The sequence below is a fragment of the Centrocercus urophasianus genome, unplaced genomic scaffold (genome assembly GCF_019232065.1).
Source record: "Centrocercus urophasianus isolate 14NV4802_14NV808 unplaced genomic scaffold, USGS_Curo_1.0 seq_26, whole genome shotgun sequence".
NCBI classification, from domain to species: domain Eukaryota; kingdom Metazoa; phylum Chordata; class Aves; order Galliformes; family Phasianidae; genus Centrocercus; species Centrocercus urophasianus.
This window is the reverse complement of record NW_024884822.1, coordinates 6,218,889-6,236,836: the sequence shown is the minus strand read 5'-3', so window position 1 is coordinate 6,236,836 and position 17,948 is coordinate 6,218,889. Positions and strand designations below refer to the sequence as shown.

The window sequence follows — 17,948 nt, the reverse complement described above, 5'->3', positions numbered from 1 at the left end:
CTCCGAGCTCCTCCGGCGGCCACGGGAGGCGCGGCGGGGGCGGCTCCGGGTCGCGGCGGGGAGGCGGGAGCTGCCGGGCCGCCTGCAGCCTCCGGAGCCGCGGCCGGCAGCCGCACGCCGTGCTGAGTTGGCGGCGGGCAGAGCCGGGCGGAGCCGGGCGGAGCGGGGCGGTCGAAGCGGGGCTCGCGGTGTGAACTTGGTGCGAGCCTCGCTGTCAGCGCGGTTCTGCGGTGGGCTCGGCGTTCCGCGGCCCGTTTTTGCGGAGGGTCTTCGACTGCGGTGTTTCGAGCCGGCAGGAAAGAAAAAAACGAAAGTGGCGAAGCCGAGAGCGCGCGGCGTGAGCTGGGGGGAGCGGCGGAGCGAAGTGAGCTGCTCGCAGGGAAGCGCCGTTCGGATCCAGGGGGTGGCACTGGATTTACATAAACCGATCCGTTTCCTTATCCTGGATACTTCAACGCCTGCTGTCATTCTAAACGATACGCTCTCCGCGAACACTGCGGTTTCTGGAGTATAACAAGTGGGTGCGTTTTGTGCTCCGGCGCGTTCCCCTTCCCGCAGCCCGGCGCCCGCCTCTCGCGCAGCGCGCAGCCCTGGGCCGGCCTCGGGCCGCACTTCCTCTGTGTCTGCAGTGCTGCGTTCCGGGCCCCGTGCTGAAAGAGGGGCGGTGAGCCCCTGGAGCGCGTCCAGAGAAGGCTTAGAGCGTTGGTCGGCAGTTGGACTAATGATCTTAGTTGTCTTTCCAGTCTTGGTGCTTCTACGATTCTATAAAGTGGTTCTTGCAGAACTTGGATTTCCACTTCACCTGCTTCTCTTCCCCATCTCTTCACAGTGTTTGTGCCTTTTGCACTCGTGTGTTCATACGCCAGTTTTTGAGTGCGTGCCTGAAACTTCTCGTGTCCGGCAGGTGGGTGGGGTGAGCCTGGGTGGTGATAGTAAGAGGTGGTTAAATGCGCCAGTGGCATCGAGAGAAGTAATCTGGAAAGCTGACATTGGTGTCATAGAACTGGCACTTCTTTTTTATTTAGTTTCTATTCTTTATTGCTTGGGTCTAAGTTTTAGCTTGTGATGCGTTATCTCAGCCCAGGATAACGAGCTTTGCAGCCCATTACTCTCTTGCTGTCTGAGTGTCTGTGTTCTGGGATGGATGCGTGGAGGTGCAACTCACCCCGTGCTGCCAGCACTGCGTCCAGCATTGGGATGGTGCCTTGCCTGTAAATGGCGGAGGGTCAGTAAGAGAGTGCTGGGTGGGACCCAGAAATAATCTGCAAAAGGCATCAGATCTCAGTAGTGTGGAACCTCTAGTGTCTCAATTTTATGGCAGCCACTTGATAGCAGGACAGATACCGGAAGTTTCCACAAGTCTGTGTTGTGTTCTCAGTTCCCTGTGGCCTTCAGACCTTCAGACACCCCCTGAAGATCTTACTTGGGCCAAAAGGAGCCGATAAAAGTGAATTACAGGCATACAAGTAACTTCATGAAAATGGTGACTGACTGCAGCTTCTTTTCCAGGTTAACTGTAGCAGTATACTGAAGCAATAATTTTTCTTTTTGGAAACAAAAATGTAGTTGTACTGCATGTGGTTGGGCTACATGGTTACAAAAGTAATGCAAAGCAACACTTTCAGGTAGAAAAGGGTGAAATGGGTGTTGGAAATGGTGTGTCACGTCCTTGTGTCCTGCCATGGTTAGAGGCTGGGGCTGTGTGGTGAAAGGCCCTTTTCTTGCCACGGACAGAAAGCTGTTGTGCAGGTGAGCACAAAGATCCCCTGTATGCTCAGAGTTCAGCAGGCAAAAAGACTTTTGCTTAGAACGTTTTTGTGCTGTGGAAGAACAACCCAGGTGCCATCCACTGCACAGACATTTTATGGCACTGCACAGAGCTAAACTGAGCTGTCTGCGTTTGGTGTTTGAGTTTCCTGACGGATCAAGAAACATTCTCAGGCTTCAGTGATCTGAGAGCCCTGTGTGAGGGGAGAGGAGACACAAGGGTCCTCATTGCTGAATCTTTTCTGAAGTCTGAGAAAATTAACTGATCTAAGTAGCTTCACACAAAAAATTGGAGGGGAATTCCCCCCCCAGATTTTGCAGTATTGATTTGCTCAGCATTGGATGAAGGCTTATTAAATTCTTACTCTGTGCTTGTGAAATGAATAAAACCTCTTGAGCAAAAACAAATATGGAATGTGCTTCAGACACGTGCTTTTGTGCACTGAATTCGCTGTGTTCTCACTGGGCAGCATTTGCTTTTCTTGTATGTGCTATAAATAATTCCCTACTGGACTTTGCAGTACCATGTGGGTGGGTGAGATTAGATATCTGGAATGTGAGGATGAGTGCTGGGAGTCTGCATTCTCCTGGGAGCCCGATCCCCTCAGTATCATCCTGAGTCAGTCACACCTTGCACTGTAGGTGTCCTCATTAGGAAGTGAATAGTCTAATTCTTCATAAGATTTTCTAAGCCTATAATCATTCTAAAATACATTGAAGATATTGTGCTGACAGCTGTTAGCCAAGGGACGTTGGTCATTGTGTGTTTATAGGCTTGTAGCACAGTAATTCTGCATGGCTGGGAGGCTCTGAGAGAGGTTTGGGATGATTAAGAACACACATAGGCAAAATGGAACCTTTGTTCTCTTTCTGCCTATTGTACTGAAGGATTATCTTAAGCAAGGAGAGCAAATATGGTGACAAGTAAATACGTTTGTGAGGTTATCCCTGAAAATATGAATGTATTACAGTTCTGGGTGGGGTAATCTTTGGATCCAGAACTTAGCTTTTTAAGTTACAAGGGCCAGACTCTATAGAAGGACACGGGTTCCAGAAAGAAGACTTGAGTTCAAACTGGAATTTTCCACTTAGGACTCACCTAACACAGCAGTGCATTAAGCTTTATTTTTTTTTCTTTTTTTCTCTTTTTTTTTTTTTCCCATTGGAACATGAATTTTCCAGAGCTGCTCCTCAGCCTGCACTCAGAACTGCGGCCACAAAGAGTCATGCTCCTGACTGCTGTGCCAGGGCTCCTCTCTGGTATATAGGTCCAAACAGTGCCCTGCAGTCCCCACATGGCATTCAGGTGGGGCTGGCATTGGTGCAGTGGGGTTATTTGTGGCTTTGGAGCCAGGAAGGTCTCTGCTCAAAGCACAGCAGCCTTTCAGCAGCGGTACAGCAGCCGGCTACCAGAAATGAGCTGTGTTGAGTTCTCTGTGAGGAGCAGGAGCTTACCCACCAGAGGGGTGCTGTAGTGAATGAAAGCATCTTTTGAGGCTAAAACACCAGCCTCTGCCTCTGGTATTTCCTGTTGGCAATCTACCCACAGTAGGCAGTGTGTTGACTTTAGATAGCCTGGTTGGTTAGAGACATGGCTGTTGTAAACCGCTGTAGGGCTGCCCCACATACGGATACCTGCCTTGTTTTACTGGGTGTACATAGCCTGTGTTAGAGCACGTGTTCTGGCAGAAATGCGCTGCTTACTTTATGTTGTCCCCCTTAACTTGCCTCCCTTTTGTACTGTTTTAGCTAGATGTAGTTTATTTCAAAACCAGCTTCTAAAAATTGCAAACAGCATTTTGCCATTGTATTACTGGTGAAATAAAGTCATATAAAGTCAATAAAGACTTCTTACTAGGTAGCAAATCTTTACAGTGTTTGCAGGAGTAATTGGTGCATGAAGAATACTGGTTTTATTGAATGCATATATAAAAGAAGTTTAGACCAAGCAGTGCAGTGTGAGAAATACACTAATTGTAGTTAATTTTCAGCAACTGGATTGAAGTGACTGTTGGACCACAACAAACCCTGTGCCTGTCTTTCTGCAGTGGAGCGGTCTGCAAACAGCAATTTAGTCAGGGAAACTTCTCTGGTTGACAGTGCTCTTGCATTCTTTTCCATTTCACAACTTCAGCAGCAGCAGGTTTATTCTACAGGATATCAGCTTCTTTCTTAGAAAGCTGATTCCTTGTTTAACAAGGATGTAATGGAGAGACTCTTTCCATGTTTAATTGGAACTTGCTTTCTGTGCTTAACCAAGACTACTAGCCCTTGCTTTTCGTATCCTCTGAACCAGCTCCATTAAGAATTTTGATCTAACAGATTCACTTACGGTTTAATAAAGCAGTCTTTCTTTCTGTTGCTAGGGAGCCCTTGAGATGACAGCCATGGCAGAATTCAACAGCGTTCAGTCAGTGTCTGAAATGCCAGAAGAAGGTGAAGCTAAACGTGGCTTCTATCACAGAATGTTTTTGGAACCTCAGGAGGAGAAGAGGAACCTGAAGGCTCTGATGGTTAAACAAGTGAAGAAAACTTGCAGCTGCACTCCAGCCAAAGTTAAAGACTGTGTTTTGAGTTTCTTTCCCATCGTGCAGTGGCTTCCTAAGTACAATCCAAAAGAGTGCTTACTGGGAGACATAATGTCTGGTGTGATTGTGGGGGTCTTGCTAGTCCCACAGTCAATTGCTTATTCTCTCTTGGCTGGGCAGGAGCCTATTTATGGCCTTTATACGTCCTTCTTTGCAGGCATTATTTATTGCATATTTGGAACCTCTCGCCACATCTCTGTTGGTATCTTTGGTGCGCTTTGCCTGATGGTGGGACAGGTGGTGGATCGTGAGGTGCTGAGGGCCGGCTATGAGTTGGAGCCAGCTGCTCTCAGTGACCGCATGGATACAGCAGTGCACGTGAACTCCACCGCTGCGCCTGTGAACCAGACATTACAGAAGCTGCTCTGTGATAAAACCTGCTACGCAATAAAAGTGGGATCCACCATGACCTTCATAGCTGGGGTTTATCAGGTAAGAGGAAGTAGGCAAACAAGTATTCTGTGGCAATAGTTTTAATTCTCTGTGTGGTTGTTCATATGGGCAATCTGCTGAGGTTGCACGTGTCCTCTGCATCTGGGGCAAATGGATCTAAGCAGGACTGGATGTTGCCAGTTACTGTGGTGCAAGAAACTCCTCTGTGATCTCCTTTTTGTTTGGATAACATTTTGTACTTGCTTTGTTAGCTTGCTGGTGACTGCAAGGTCCTGCATGGAACATTGCCAGACCTGCTGCACCCACACTGATCTGCACACTGCCTTGTATTTTCTGGCTTATATCTTATATCAGGGCTCAATTTCACTGAGCCAAAATGTGGCATGTTAGCTAAGGCTTGAGTCACTTGCATTTATTAAAAAAAAAAACAAAACAAAGAAACAAAAAAAAGAAACCGAACCTGAACAATAGAGCTATTTCCAGTTTCTTTTTATTTATCTCTAAGCTTTTTTTTTTTTTTTTTTTTTTGTGAAACTTTGTTGTTTGCCCATTCAAAGCCGAATTGATTCCACTGTGTATTACAAGGGTGGATAGTGATAGGACAAGGGACAAGGGGAAATGGTTTTAAACTGAGACAGGAAAGGTTTAGGTTAGATATTAGGAAGTTTTTCACACAGAGGTGGTGAAGCACTGGCACGGGTTGCCCAAGGAGGCTGTGGATGCCCCATCCCTGCAGGCATTCAAGGCCAGGCTGGATGTGGCTCTGGGCAGCCTGGGCTGCTGGTTGGTGACCCTGCACACAGCAGGGGGGTTGAAACTGGATGAGCATTGTGGTTCTTTTCAACCCAGGTCATTCTATGATTCTATATGAAGAGGGTACTACTGAGATAATAAAGCAGTTTTGAAACAAAGCTTTTAGTTACGACCATACTAAAATATGTTATTTAATGGTATTTTACTCTTCAGTCTCTGCTTAGATCGTAGAATTCAATGCTTGCTGAAATTAAAGCAGATATCTTTGTTTTTAGACTGTCATGCATTAACCAGAATTGATTTAGTTTTAACTGTACTTCAGAACTGTGATGTTTAAGTTCGTGAGTTCACATTCATTTCTTCCTACAGTGACATTCACAGTGATAGTTCACCAAAGTGTAGAGGAGAAGAAAAAGAGACATTTAGCTCCATTTAACATGAAGCTTGTTGGGAAGGAAGGGATATTTCCCTTCACATGGTTAGGGAGATCTCCTGTAGGAGAACACCAAGGACTTCTCCATTCAGCTAGCATTAATAAAAATGAATGCCAAGGCACTTAAAAAGTTTATCTCTATTTATGTAATCTGTATCACAACAATTTGAAACTCATATACTTTCCAAGTTGGATGCAGCAAGCTGTATGCAGTGCAAAAGGCAGCTGTTAGACCATAAGCTGTATTTTTATTGCAGGCTGTCATATTTTATTTCATGAGACATACAAAAGCATAGATTTTGGATTCTGCAAAAGTTCAGAGAGATTGAAAGAAGTTGAGACAGAAATGGTGAAAGTAATCAGTATTCCAAATGCTTTCTTTTCTTACGACCCTTTTTTCTGAACCCAATGAGCCAACAATAAGCGTGGGTTCAGAGCAAGGAGGCCTCTGTGACCTCTAAAAAAGCCTGCTCTGTGTTGGCAGCGCCTTTCATTTAAGCGTGGTGCACAAGGAGCAGCCGAGTACTGCAGACTGCCTTTTTCATGCTGAGACCATGCCTCGTCCTCCAAGGCCATGTTTCTTACCACTTTTTACAGATCCCCACGACGATGACATCTACAGAGTTTGAATCCTAATCTCTTGTATGTGGTTGATTCCTTGCAGGTGGCCATGGGTTTCTTTCAAGTGGGCTTTGTCTCAGTGTACCTCTCCGATTCATTGCTCAGCGGATTTGTCACGGGTGCCTCCTTTACCATCCTGACATCCCAAGCTAAGTACCTCCTGGGTCTGGACATTCCACGGAGCAGTGGCGTCGGCTCCCTCATAACCACATGGATAAACATCTTCAGAAACATACACAAGACTAACATGTGTGATGTCATCACCAGCTTTTTGTGCTTTCTTGTTCTTATCCCAACTAAGGAACTTAATGAACATTTTAAATCCAGGCTCAAGGCTCCAATTCCAGTTGAATTAGTTGTGGTTGTGGCAGCTACTCTGGCATCTCACTTAGGGAAGCTGAAAGAAACCTATGGCTCAAGTGTTGCTGGGCACATCCCAACTGGCTTTCTGCCACCCAGCCCTCCTGACTGGAACCTGATTCCTAATGTGGCATTGGATGCTATCCCCATCGCTGTCATTGGCTTTGCCATCACTGTTTCCCTCTCAGAAATGTTTGCCAAGAAGCATGGTTACACCGTGAAGGCCAACCAGGAAATGTATGCCATTGGCTTCTGCAACATCATTCCCTCTTTCTTCCATTGCTTCACAACAAGTGCAGCTCTTGCTAAGACTCTTATTAAAGAGTCAACAGGCTGTAGAACACAGGTTTCTGGCGTTGTGACTAGTTTGTTAATCCTAATAGTCCTCCTTGTGATTGCACCTTTGTTTTATTCCCTTCAGAAATGTGTCCTTGCTGTCATAACCATTGTAAACCTCAGAGGTGCCCTGCGAAAGTTCAGAGACCTGCCAAAAATGTGGCATTTGAGCAGGGTGGACACGGTGATCTGGCTAGTTACTATGGTGTCCTCAGCACTCATCAGTACTGAGATTGGTCTTCTGATCGGTGTTTGTTTCTCTATGCTTTGTGTCATTTTTCGAACTCAGAAACCAGAGGCGCCATTGCTTGGCTGGGTGGCAGAGTCTGAAACATATGAGTCCCTGTCTGCTTATAAGAACTTAGAAACTAAGCCAGGAGTTGTGGTGCTGCGTTTTGAAGCACCCCTCTACTACATCAACAAAGAGTGCTTCAAATCCGCACTGTATAAGCAAACTGGAGTCAACCCAGCCTTGGTGAAGGCAGCAAAGAAAAAGGCAGCAAAAAGAATGCTTAGAGAGAAGGAAGCGGGTTCTGGTGGCAGCCAGACCAACGTTTCCATGGAGCTTGTGTCCGAGCCGTTGGGGTTTCACACAATAGTGATTGACTGTTGTGCAGTGCAGTTTCTGGACACAGCAGGAATACGCACGCTCAAAGAGGTCTGCAAGGACTACAGTGAGATAGATGTCCAGGTGCTGCTGGCACAGTGCAATCCTTCAGTGAGGAGTTCCCTAATGCGGGGAGAATTCTTCAAAGAGGGGGAGGACCATCTTCTCTTCCACAGTGTGCATCAGGCTGTGGACTTTGCACTGGGTGCACAGGAGCACAGCAGGACGTGTGCTTCTAAGAACTAGTCGGAACAAAGCCTGGAAAAAATGAGCACTGCTTTATGTATGGAACTGAGTGAATGCATCTCTTAAGTTTTTCATGATCTGTATACGAACCAAAGAGTTTCATATGAACATTCATCTCATTTCTCTTCTGTCATCAACTTCCCATTTCTTAGTTCTCCTCTGTTTTGATCACAGCATGGAGGTCTTTCTGAATGAGACAAGCTTTAGGAGCATTCTAGGCTACCCATCTAGCTGAATGCTACAAGGCAACTCATTTCTTGTTCCCAGTTGAGAAATTGCTTTTTCATATCATCACAGCCCTATATTTTAAAGGAATGACTGACAGGTACTGTTTATTCTGTTTTTTATCACACTGTGATTGGTTGGTCGTATTAGGACAGAGAGATAAGGAAAATCATGCAACAAAAAAGTCCTAATGCATAGCTTGTAGCTTACCTGTCACCTCTGGACGATGCTTTGTCATCGTGTGTTGACAGCCAAATGCAGCTGTATGAGCAGGGGCAGGGTTATCTAATTTCTGTGCAGTCCCTTACGAGCCAGGAAAGATTGCTCTTTTGCTTGAATCTCTTTGGATAATCTCTCTGGAAGTATTTTTATTTGGACATGATTGCTTAGAAGTCTGATTCATACTTACGGTCAGTTGCTTGTTTTGTTCGTATTTAGGAGTGCTTTAGGATTGTGAACATTAGATATGAAAGATCTCCAATTCGTGGGTTGCAACACAATACAAGCCAGTTTTACTTGCCAAACTGACAGAACCACAGACAGCACACAGAATGAAAAGGGCCCCACAGATTATTCAGCATCTGGCCAAATCTGCCTGTGCCATGCAGACTTCCTGTGTGAATGCAGGTTTTATTGACCATAAACCCTTTACATATGCTCAGTCATGGGTCTTTTGTAATGGAGATGTTGGCCAAGAAGAGAGGTAATCAGAAAAAGAGCCAGAAAGAAATGTGCTGAAAGCTCTTCACCACCTTCGTGTAAATAAAACTTTGTACTCTGCTGTTAAGTTATGCAGAACAGTGAAAAGTCCCTATTGTTCATGTCGAAATAAAGGCACTGGATAGGAAGTCTTTCTCTGTTCTTGCAGCAATAGAATACAATTATGAAAGCATAATTGAAAGATTAACTTTTCTTTACTGACTGCCAGGGGATTTTATAGTCTGAACTGCAATTTCTGGACAGCTTTTAAGAGGGAAAGGGTGTTGTATATGACAGTAAGCTCATCCTTAATCATTCAAAAATGAGTCAGGAATCAGAAAAGTAAGAAAATGCAATGTAAATCATGAAACATTTTGTAAATGGAAATACATTTTCCATTTAGGATGATTTTATTTTTCTGAGCAATTAGGAACTTTCCCCTCATTTCGGTGAAAGCTGAAATGTCACACGGCGCTTCAGTCTAGGAGCTGAGAGCTCAAGAGAAAGGACAGAAGGAAGTTAAGTCCCAGGACCTGGCAACGTTTATATGCTAGGTGAACTTAGTACATTTTTTAGGACATCATAGGAGTGTATAAAAACATTTAGGGAGTGGACAGGGTGGATGCTACATGTATGGAGAAGGATCACATAACTGAGATCCTTGAATTGGACTTAGGAAGGCAACAGCGAAACTTCAAACATCAGAGATTCTAAAGCTTCTGCAGCGTTCAAAAAAACACAAATAATTTTCTTTCATAGCCTTAAGGCACGTTTATACAAGGAGATGAATCCCAAATAGCTACTGCTGATTTTTTTTTCTTTTCTACATAAACTTCCATTCTGTGCTAAGAATCCCTTTTGCGCTTTGGGTAATTGCAGGGACCAAGTTTGTATTGTCAAAGAGGGAGCAGCTCCAGCAGCCGGGATCCTGCCACAGGACAGCTTTCAGCTCTAAACAAAATTACCCATGCCATTTATTCATTTTCACCGCGTTGCCCCTCAGGCATTGTCAGCTCAGGGGAATGAGCTGCTCTGATGGTCCTGCAGACTTCCTCCTGGGCAGGGATGGAATGGGGATGGAATCTTTCCTGTGTGCGCTCATGACTTCTACCCTTTCCACGCTGCCCAGGAGAGGATTTTTTGATTTGTGACAATGCGCAGTGATAACAGAAGAAGAAAATTAAAAAGTATTTATTAAACGCCTTTTTGTTACATTTCAAATTTGTTTCCACCTGTGCCAAGGGAGGAATAACTGCATGGATTCCAAGAAGCAGTACTACAGCTGTAAAGGATGCGTATTTGTAGCACCTGAGTGTTTGTTTGTATTAAAGCACAATAAAACAGCCATAAATTGATTTTCAAAGAATTAATTTAGATTACAGCTAAAAGATAGACTAAAGTGATTTATGTTTAGCTAGAGCACATCATGCTTGGCCGCAGTGCTGTTTGTGCAGCCACAATTGGCAGTGTAGCCTCCAAATTGAATTTAAAGCAAAACACACATACACAAAATGTATTAAAATGCAACTGCAAAAGCATCCAGCCAACAAAAAAAAAACAAGCCAACAACAACAAAAAAAACAATTTCTGATGTTGTTTAAGACAATATCCATAGGCTGCAGTTTATCCTCTGTACAAATGCATACGGCCCTGGTTGGAAGGGAATACAAATAAATGCCAGTTGGCAGAGAGTTAATGTGATAGGCAGTCCTTTGGCATTAACTGAAGGTTGGAGCTTATCGTGGCTGGGATTTCTTAAAACAGTGGGTTTTCAGGCATTTTCCTTTCAGAGCTTTTCTTTTTAATGCCTTGCTTCAGTCTGTTTGTGGATCTTGAGAAATAATCTAACTTCATGTTTAGGCACCAAGGATCACTGAGTGAAAACTGTTGCCCTAAAAAATTTGTTTCCTAAGGGAATTCCAGACACGTGTGTATACATATATATATGTACATAAATGTACACACACCCTTTGCAGCTTTATGTCTCCAGTTGTGCTTTTGCAAAGTGGCTCCTTCTGTCCTAGAAGGGGCTCTCTAGCCTTCTACTGACTTAATTTGCCATTTACAAAAAGAATGAATCCCAGAATGATTGCCTTTGGGCTGCCCAAAATAGTGACATTTGTTGCAGAAGCCTTCACAGCCCAGGGCCAACCTGGAAGGTTGCATAAACCTGTTGGTCTCCTGTAAGGCAGCTTCCAAATGTCTTAATTCAGTAATTATCTGTCTAAAAGAGGAATTAACAGATCATTATCGCATTCATTAACGGTAACAACGTGGCATTATGGAAATTAATACTCACAATCTCAGCTATACTGAAGGCATGTGGAAGTATCTTCAGTGATCTGCTAAATGTCAGACTTGCTCTACTGCTATAGGCAGTAGTTTTAAGCTCCTGATGTGCCAGTTGCACTAATAAATGTTTCACTTGCGTAAACGTTTTGACATCTATTCTTAATCCATTTCAGAAATAGGAAGGTGTTAATGTGATGCACGTGGTTCTTATTTCTATTCTTATTTTTGGATTTACAATCACATTGTTGTAGTGGAAATGCTCAGTCATGGCTTGAATCACTGACTGAGCACCTGGTGGGAAGGCAGGACCAACCCAGGGGAGCTCATGTGTATGCAATGCAGCTGAGTGACTGGGAAGGATGGAGCCAGGGTTCACCCTTTCCCAGACCTCATTTAAGGGTTGGCAGTGGAGGTGAGGGTATCTGATTGGAGATCCCTGCCTACTTGAGGTCTTGTTAAGGTAAGCAGATTTTCTTCTTTTGTTTCTGTGTCTATGGCAGTTGTCATTTGTTGTAGTCTGGGATTGTGTCACCCTGTTATTACTGCTGTATTTTCCATCACGTTGTAGCACTATGGCATTACAGTTGTCAGCCTTGGTCCTGTGTGATTTAGTGATCCGGATCTCCTAGCATGTTGTTGCAGCTCTACTCATTGATCTTCAATTCATCACACAATTCATCTCACCACCGTCTTTCACATTTCTGTGTTTGTCTGTAAGGCACTGTGTGTGATTGACTGTAAATAGAAGAATCTTAGCATATTTTGATATTACCTATGAGCTGCTATTCAGTTTTCATGTCAAATCTTCTAGTGAGACCAAAGCTCCTGAGCAAAGGCTGTAGAGGCACCCCCAAATCCCACGCTGTTTGGGGCTGTGGGGAGCAGCCCCATGTACCTGCTGGGAGAGCTACAGCCAGGCCTGGGGCTGCACAACGGCTCGTGCACAAGTGGCAGTGCCTGCCCAGTTACAGCACTGCATGCAGCCATGTGCCTTTTTCCATGAGTTTAATACTAACACAGCGTCCTCGTTCCTGTCCGGTGCTGCTGCATGAGTCAGTGTCCCATTCTCAGTATTAAAAGGGATTTCTGGCTTTGTGATTATTTTTTTATACTTCTAATCTAATTCTGTACTTGACTCTCCTAGAAAAGACCACAAAGCTGCCATGACACCTGTACTCCTTCCCTGTACTCCTTCCCCATCAGGTTGCCTTGATGAGCAGGGAGATCTCTTGGGGGTGGAGGGTGGGGAGGAAACATGGTGTTTCCTTCAGCTCTACATATTTCCTGGCTTGTGCCAAGAGATGTTGAAATCGCTTGTTGATGGGCCTGAATTGCAGACAGGAGGTACTGCAGAAAGCATTCTGGGTTTTTGAGTCAGCTGGTCCCAGCTGCAGCCCACATCCTTGTGCCTGTGTGTGAGCTCTGTGCCAGATACTACATCTGCATCTTGCTTGCTGTGCAAGCCTGCATAGCGAGGTCTGCACTTCCTGTACCCAGACCTTGCTGGGACGACACTACACATCTTCCCAGGTCCCACTCTTTGAATCTTTCACCCAAAGGCTGTGCAAGCTCCCTGCTCCCAGTATGCTTGAATACCTGTTAGCAGGTGTTGCTGCTAAGAGGTTTTTAATGAGACTGAAGTCATCACCCCCAGGATCCAAACTGCTGGCCTAGATCACAGAAACTGGAACATGAGGAAGCCCTATTGGTTGCGAGTGAAACACTTAGGGCAAATAGTTCCTTTTCAGGATGTTACTTTCTGGTTTTTTTTTTTTTTTGTTTTTTTTTTTTTTTCATATGCTTTAGAGAGATGATTAAATTATTTAAGTGATTGAAGTTTATTTTAACAGCATTAACTAAGCTAATGAAGCTGTGATGCAGGTAGGAGTCATCTGCTAATGCAATCCAGGGTGCCTTTTGTCTGTACAACTTGTTGTGCTTTGCTGAGTCTCAGGCTAGGATACCGTTGTGAGTCTGGAATATTGATATAATTGTCCTCATTAGAAGGGATTTGCACTTCTACTATGCTGGCATAGCTAAAAGGAGCAATATCTTTAGTGCAGATGAGGCTCTGTGCCTTTGCATTTTGAACTGCTTTAAGTCCCAAGAATTACTTGCACTTGGTTGTTGTGTTTGTAAGCCTTTGTTGGAGCAGCTGCTCGTGTGGAGAAAGAACCTGACTCAATAGAATTTCTTCTGAAGTAGAAATCATTTTGAGTTTTGCCTGTTCTTTTGAGATGATTTTAATGCTAAAAGTGATGCCTCTGGTTAGGTATAATGACTAATATTTAATATATATATTTAGTTTATAGCATAATGAGTACCTTTTATCCTATTTCACAGAGATGAAATAAGGCACATTGCTATTTTTCTAACGTGCAAATACACAGAATACTACAACATTTGATGGAGAGTCAAATCTCCACTGAGGAAGTGTACTGCCCAAAATATTTGAATTCTGAGTCTGAAAGCACTCAGTTCTTAGTCCAGTTCCCAGATCGTCTCAGGACTGCACAGAATGATGGGAAGCCAAATATTCTGCTGGACTTGGGTCCAAATTTTAATGTCTACCTTTTGACTTTAGAAATTTTGTGATATAAATCTAACTGAAAGATGTTTGAGGAGACGTAAAGCATCACTCTGTGGCAGCACGCGATGATGTCACTTCATCAGCCTCTGGTTACTGACAGCCATCTCTGGCACTATGGTATGACCTGGGATATGATTTCTGAATTATTCTAAATTCAGATTGATTTTAAGACACTGCGACAATGTTTTGCTCAGTGAATTAAATGACAAATTTTGTCTGGACTAGCTTTTCCAAATTTGGGAGTTAGCTTAAACAAACAGGACCTCAGGGGTGGAAAAACTGCTTGTCTGACTGGACCCGTTTACAGAAGTAATTAGTTTGGAAAGTTGCATAGCATGTATAATGGATTGCCTTTTTATTACTATTTATAAGTGCAGTGTAAATGAGGTGTGATACTTCCCCCACTTTGGTGCTGGAATCTGGAGTGCTGGGGAGGCTGTCTGTCCCTTGCCTTGGCCTATTCTGTATGTGTGTTTGCTAGCACAGATGTGGCCTTGTGCACAGCCTGAGATGTGTTGCCATCAGCTCCTCAGGAGTGCTGTGCTCACTGACCAAAGCCTGTGATGGGAGTTGTGTTTTGTCAATCATCTTATGTTCTACCAACAAAACATACTTAGGGGTTATATCATCTGCATATTGCTGGCTTTACATTTTCTCTATCTGCTTGTTCTGTATCAACTGCCATTTTAAAATGCTGATGTGCCTTATTGTCATTGCAGAAGACTGTTAAAAGAAGAATTTTCCATTCGTTATGGTAAAATCTTTGAGATTTCTTTACCATCATTAAAAGATATTTATGTTCTTTTCTGCTGTCAGGTGTATGCTTAATACCTAAACAGATGCTGCTTTAAATTTTAAGAGGAAAAGCCACACATCTGAGCAGTGACCTACTCCCTGTTTCTCTTCACACCTGCATCAGTCACTGTTGTAAACATGGTGTACATAGCTGCATGCAAATCTGAATTTCCCAAACTGGTATGAACTTTCCCTGCACTGATTGGTACACATAAGCACACATGGAAACTTTCTGTCAACACAGAAAAAGGTATTAACAATACATGGATGGCTTTCACCTTCTATCTTGGGTGCTCTGTGCAAGTGCTTGTGGTTTTCTCGTGAAGAGATGTGGCTGTAATAAGAAATGCTGACAGCTGTGTGCTGCGTCAGGGTGAGCAGCACCCTCCTGTGGGCCAGGTTTGAATTCCCGAGATGCAAGAGCTATCAGACACTTGTACTTGCAGCACATGGCATCGCCTATTCAGCTGTAAAAAAAAAAAAAGCTGCAGTGTGTTTCAGTGTTAATTCACTTCACTGGTTATGTGGCTTGGTCAGGTCATGGCCAGGAAGAGTCAGAGCAAAAATAGACCAATGCTGAGTGCAGTTCTGGGCAGTTACTGTGAACTTTATATAGCCATACATGCCCTTGTGTAATACAAAAGGTTTTCTTGATCCAGCTTTTACCTGAGGGCACCTTTTACCTCAGGAGACCTCAGCGCTTTCTGTGATATTGTGTGTGTGTGTTGGTGCCAGCAGTGGTAGGTGCATTCAGCTTCAGGTGCTGCCAGCAGGAGCTTTCTGTTCTCTTGTAAAGTGCAAGGCTTTTAGTAGGGTAACTGATGCCTGCTGACACTGAGCCAAGGTGATGGGCTTCAATCAGCAGCACCCTTTGCTGCTATGTAAGGCTGTACCTTACCTGCAGACAGCTCTGAGACAGTTGTCTCTGTACATATCCTAGGTGAGCCCACCCTGCTCCAACATCTATTAAAAATCAGAGAATGTTCTGAATTGGAAAGGCCCCACAAGGAACATCAAGTCCAGCTCCTGGTTCCACAAAGGACCACCCGAAATTCAAACCTTGTTTCTGAACAGTTTGGGGCTGTGCCTGCTGCCGTCTGAGGCAGAACTTTCCCTCACCTCCACCTGCCCTCCCCTGACAGCTCCAGGGAGAGCTCAGCACTGCCCTCCGCTCTCTGTGAGGAGCTGCAGCTGCCCTGAGCTGCCCCTCAGCCTGCTCTGCTCTGGGCTGAGCAAACCCGGGGACCTCAGCTGCCCCTTGTAAATCCTGCCCTTCAGAACAGTCCCCATCTTTGTAGCCCTCCATTGGATGCTCCTTAGCTATGAACCAGCCAGCAGGGCAAGCGGCATCCCACGAGCATGGCCCCAGAAGTGCTGGGGGCTTGCAGGTGGAAGCAGCAGGGCAGGCCTGGAGTGATGCCGAGCAGCCTGGGCTGAGTGCCAATTCAGTATGAAATAGCCACGTCTCCCTGGCTTATTTCATAATACTCATCTGTAATCAATTTAATCAGTTTACTGAGCCATTACAGAGTTTTCAATTATTGGCTGGATAATTTAGAAAAGAGTCATTAGCACTAGGTACTTGTCACACAGGAAAAACAGCAACAAACTGTTGCGAAGCTAGCAAGGAATTGTTTTCATTCTTCTTATGCAAACGGGGGATGCTCTCCAAATCCCCAAGCTTTTGTACTGTGAGGTGCTGGGGTTTTTCCATGTTTTACAAGCAGACAAAGGATAAGATCAGTCTACGGTGTCCCAGGTAGTGGGGCAGCTGGCGCGCAGTGTTTGTATCTGCAGCCAAAGATGCCCTTCCACATCCAGTTAGATTTGCTATCCCTACACAGAATCCCTTTCCAAAGGATTTTCTATCTCGCATCTTCCAAAGTATACTTAAAACATTATTTGCATGTTTGTCTTTGTGGCTCATTGGTGGGAGGGAGCAGTAGTCCAAATGGATGCTTTTTACATCTATTTGTGGGGCCCTTTGTCCCTCTCAAACTTAAAAATGGAGTAACTGTATTAACACGTGCAGTCTAAGGGTGAGTGACACTTCTGGCCCTCCAATGTTTATGTTTGAATAGAACCTTGTTTTTGCCTTGTGTGCTCTGCTATGACCCCTGCACATTATCATAAACTGAAAAATCACAGGAGGCTGCAAAAAGCTATTTTATTTTCTGGGATGACCTAATGTACTGCTTCCAGATGCTCTGGTGTTATCTCTTCAAAACTGTGAATTTGAAGGAACCATAGGACAGGTTCTGATAATTATTGTCCTCAAGTGCTGTTTAATGTTTTGCCATGTCTCAGCAATGGGACCAGTTCTGAGCTTGTCTCTCTTTTCTGGGTTTTTCCCAATAAATAAATAAACAAATAATGAAGCTTTGCGAATGTCTGCATCTTGAAAATTCATTTCCAAGGGGAACTGAACCGGCAGCCTTCTGGAAAGACAGTGAGGTCCCAAATGTAAAAGGAAAGAAAAGCACTTCATTTAGATTCCTGGCATTACTTGGCCATTACTTGGCTCACTTGCAGTGTTTTATTAAAGTGGCTCGTGATCTCAGGACCTGCAGAGCTGTGGGATACACCCATGACTAAGGCAGGCTGGTCATTTTATGGAGCCAAAACGCTTGGGACGCTACCTGAAAAGCTTCCAGGAGGCAAATAAACATATTCACAGAGCTAAAAACAAATAAAAATCCTTGCATGTGCAGTTAGCTCTGTTTCACAGAAAACAACTGTATTGCCTGAGATGTCGCTAGTCCTGTTAAAAGCAAACAATGCATTGACACAGCAGCAGAGAAGTGAACTCAATGCACTTATCCATTGCAAGGTGCCTGTGTAACAAACACAAACCCACCCAATTTTGTGATATTTTTCTGTTTTAGGATAGACGTTGTCTGGAATCATAGAATCGGTTGTGTTATAAAGATCATCTAGTCCAACTCCCTTGCAATGAAAAGGGATATCTGCTGCTCAGTCAGGTTGCTCAGACCCCTTCAGCCTGGCCTTGGATGTCTCCGATGCTAGGGCATCCACATCTCTGGGCAAGCTGTGCCGTGCCTCACCTCTCCTATTGTAAAACACTTCTTATTTCCAGTCTAAATCTCCTACATTTTAGTTTAAAGACATTTCACTTTGTTCTATCGCAACGGGCCCTGCTAAAGAGTCTGTCTTCTTTCTTACAGCCCCCTTTAGATACTGAAGTCTGGTCTCTCTCTTCTCCAGGCTGAACAGCTCCATCTC

At 44.4% G+C, this 17,948-nt stretch overlaps 1 protein-coding gene across 3 annotated transcripts; it reads left to right on the top strand.

The window, feature by feature from the left end:
- Positions 1-176: 176 nt before the first annotated feature.
- SLC26A2 (solute carrier family 26 member 2) lies at positions 177-15,271 on the top strand. 3 transcript variants are annotated; one of them, XM_042826356.1, is made up of 4 exons: positions 177-521; positions 830-904; positions 4,134-4,787; positions 6,599-15,271. In XM_042826356.1, exons 3-4 carry the CDS (start codon positions 4,146-4,148, stop codon positions 8,102-8,104), a joined length of 2,148 nt encoding a protein of 715 aa, XP_042682290.1. In that variant the 5' UTR covers positions 177-521; positions 830-904; positions 4,134-4,145; the 3' UTR covers positions 8,105-15,271. The 3 variants fall into 3 exon arrangements, with proteins under 3 accessions (XP_042682290.1, XP_042682289.1, XP_042682288.1); XM_042826355.1 differs by lacking the exon at positions 830-904 and having other exon boundaries at positions 177-517; XM_042826354.1 differs by lacking the exon at positions 830-904.
- The last annotated feature ends 2,677 nt before the right edge of the window (positions 15,272-17,948 follow it).

Coding starts and splice junctions, on each gene's coding strand:
- SLC26A2 (XM_042826355.1), top strand. CDS start 4,146: ATGACAGCCATGGCAGAATTCAACAGCGTTCAGTCAGTGTCTGAAATG. Junction 4,788..6,598: donor TCATAGCTGGGGTTTATCAG/GTAAGAGGAAGT, acceptor GATTCCTTGCAG/GTGGCCATGGGTTTCTTTCA.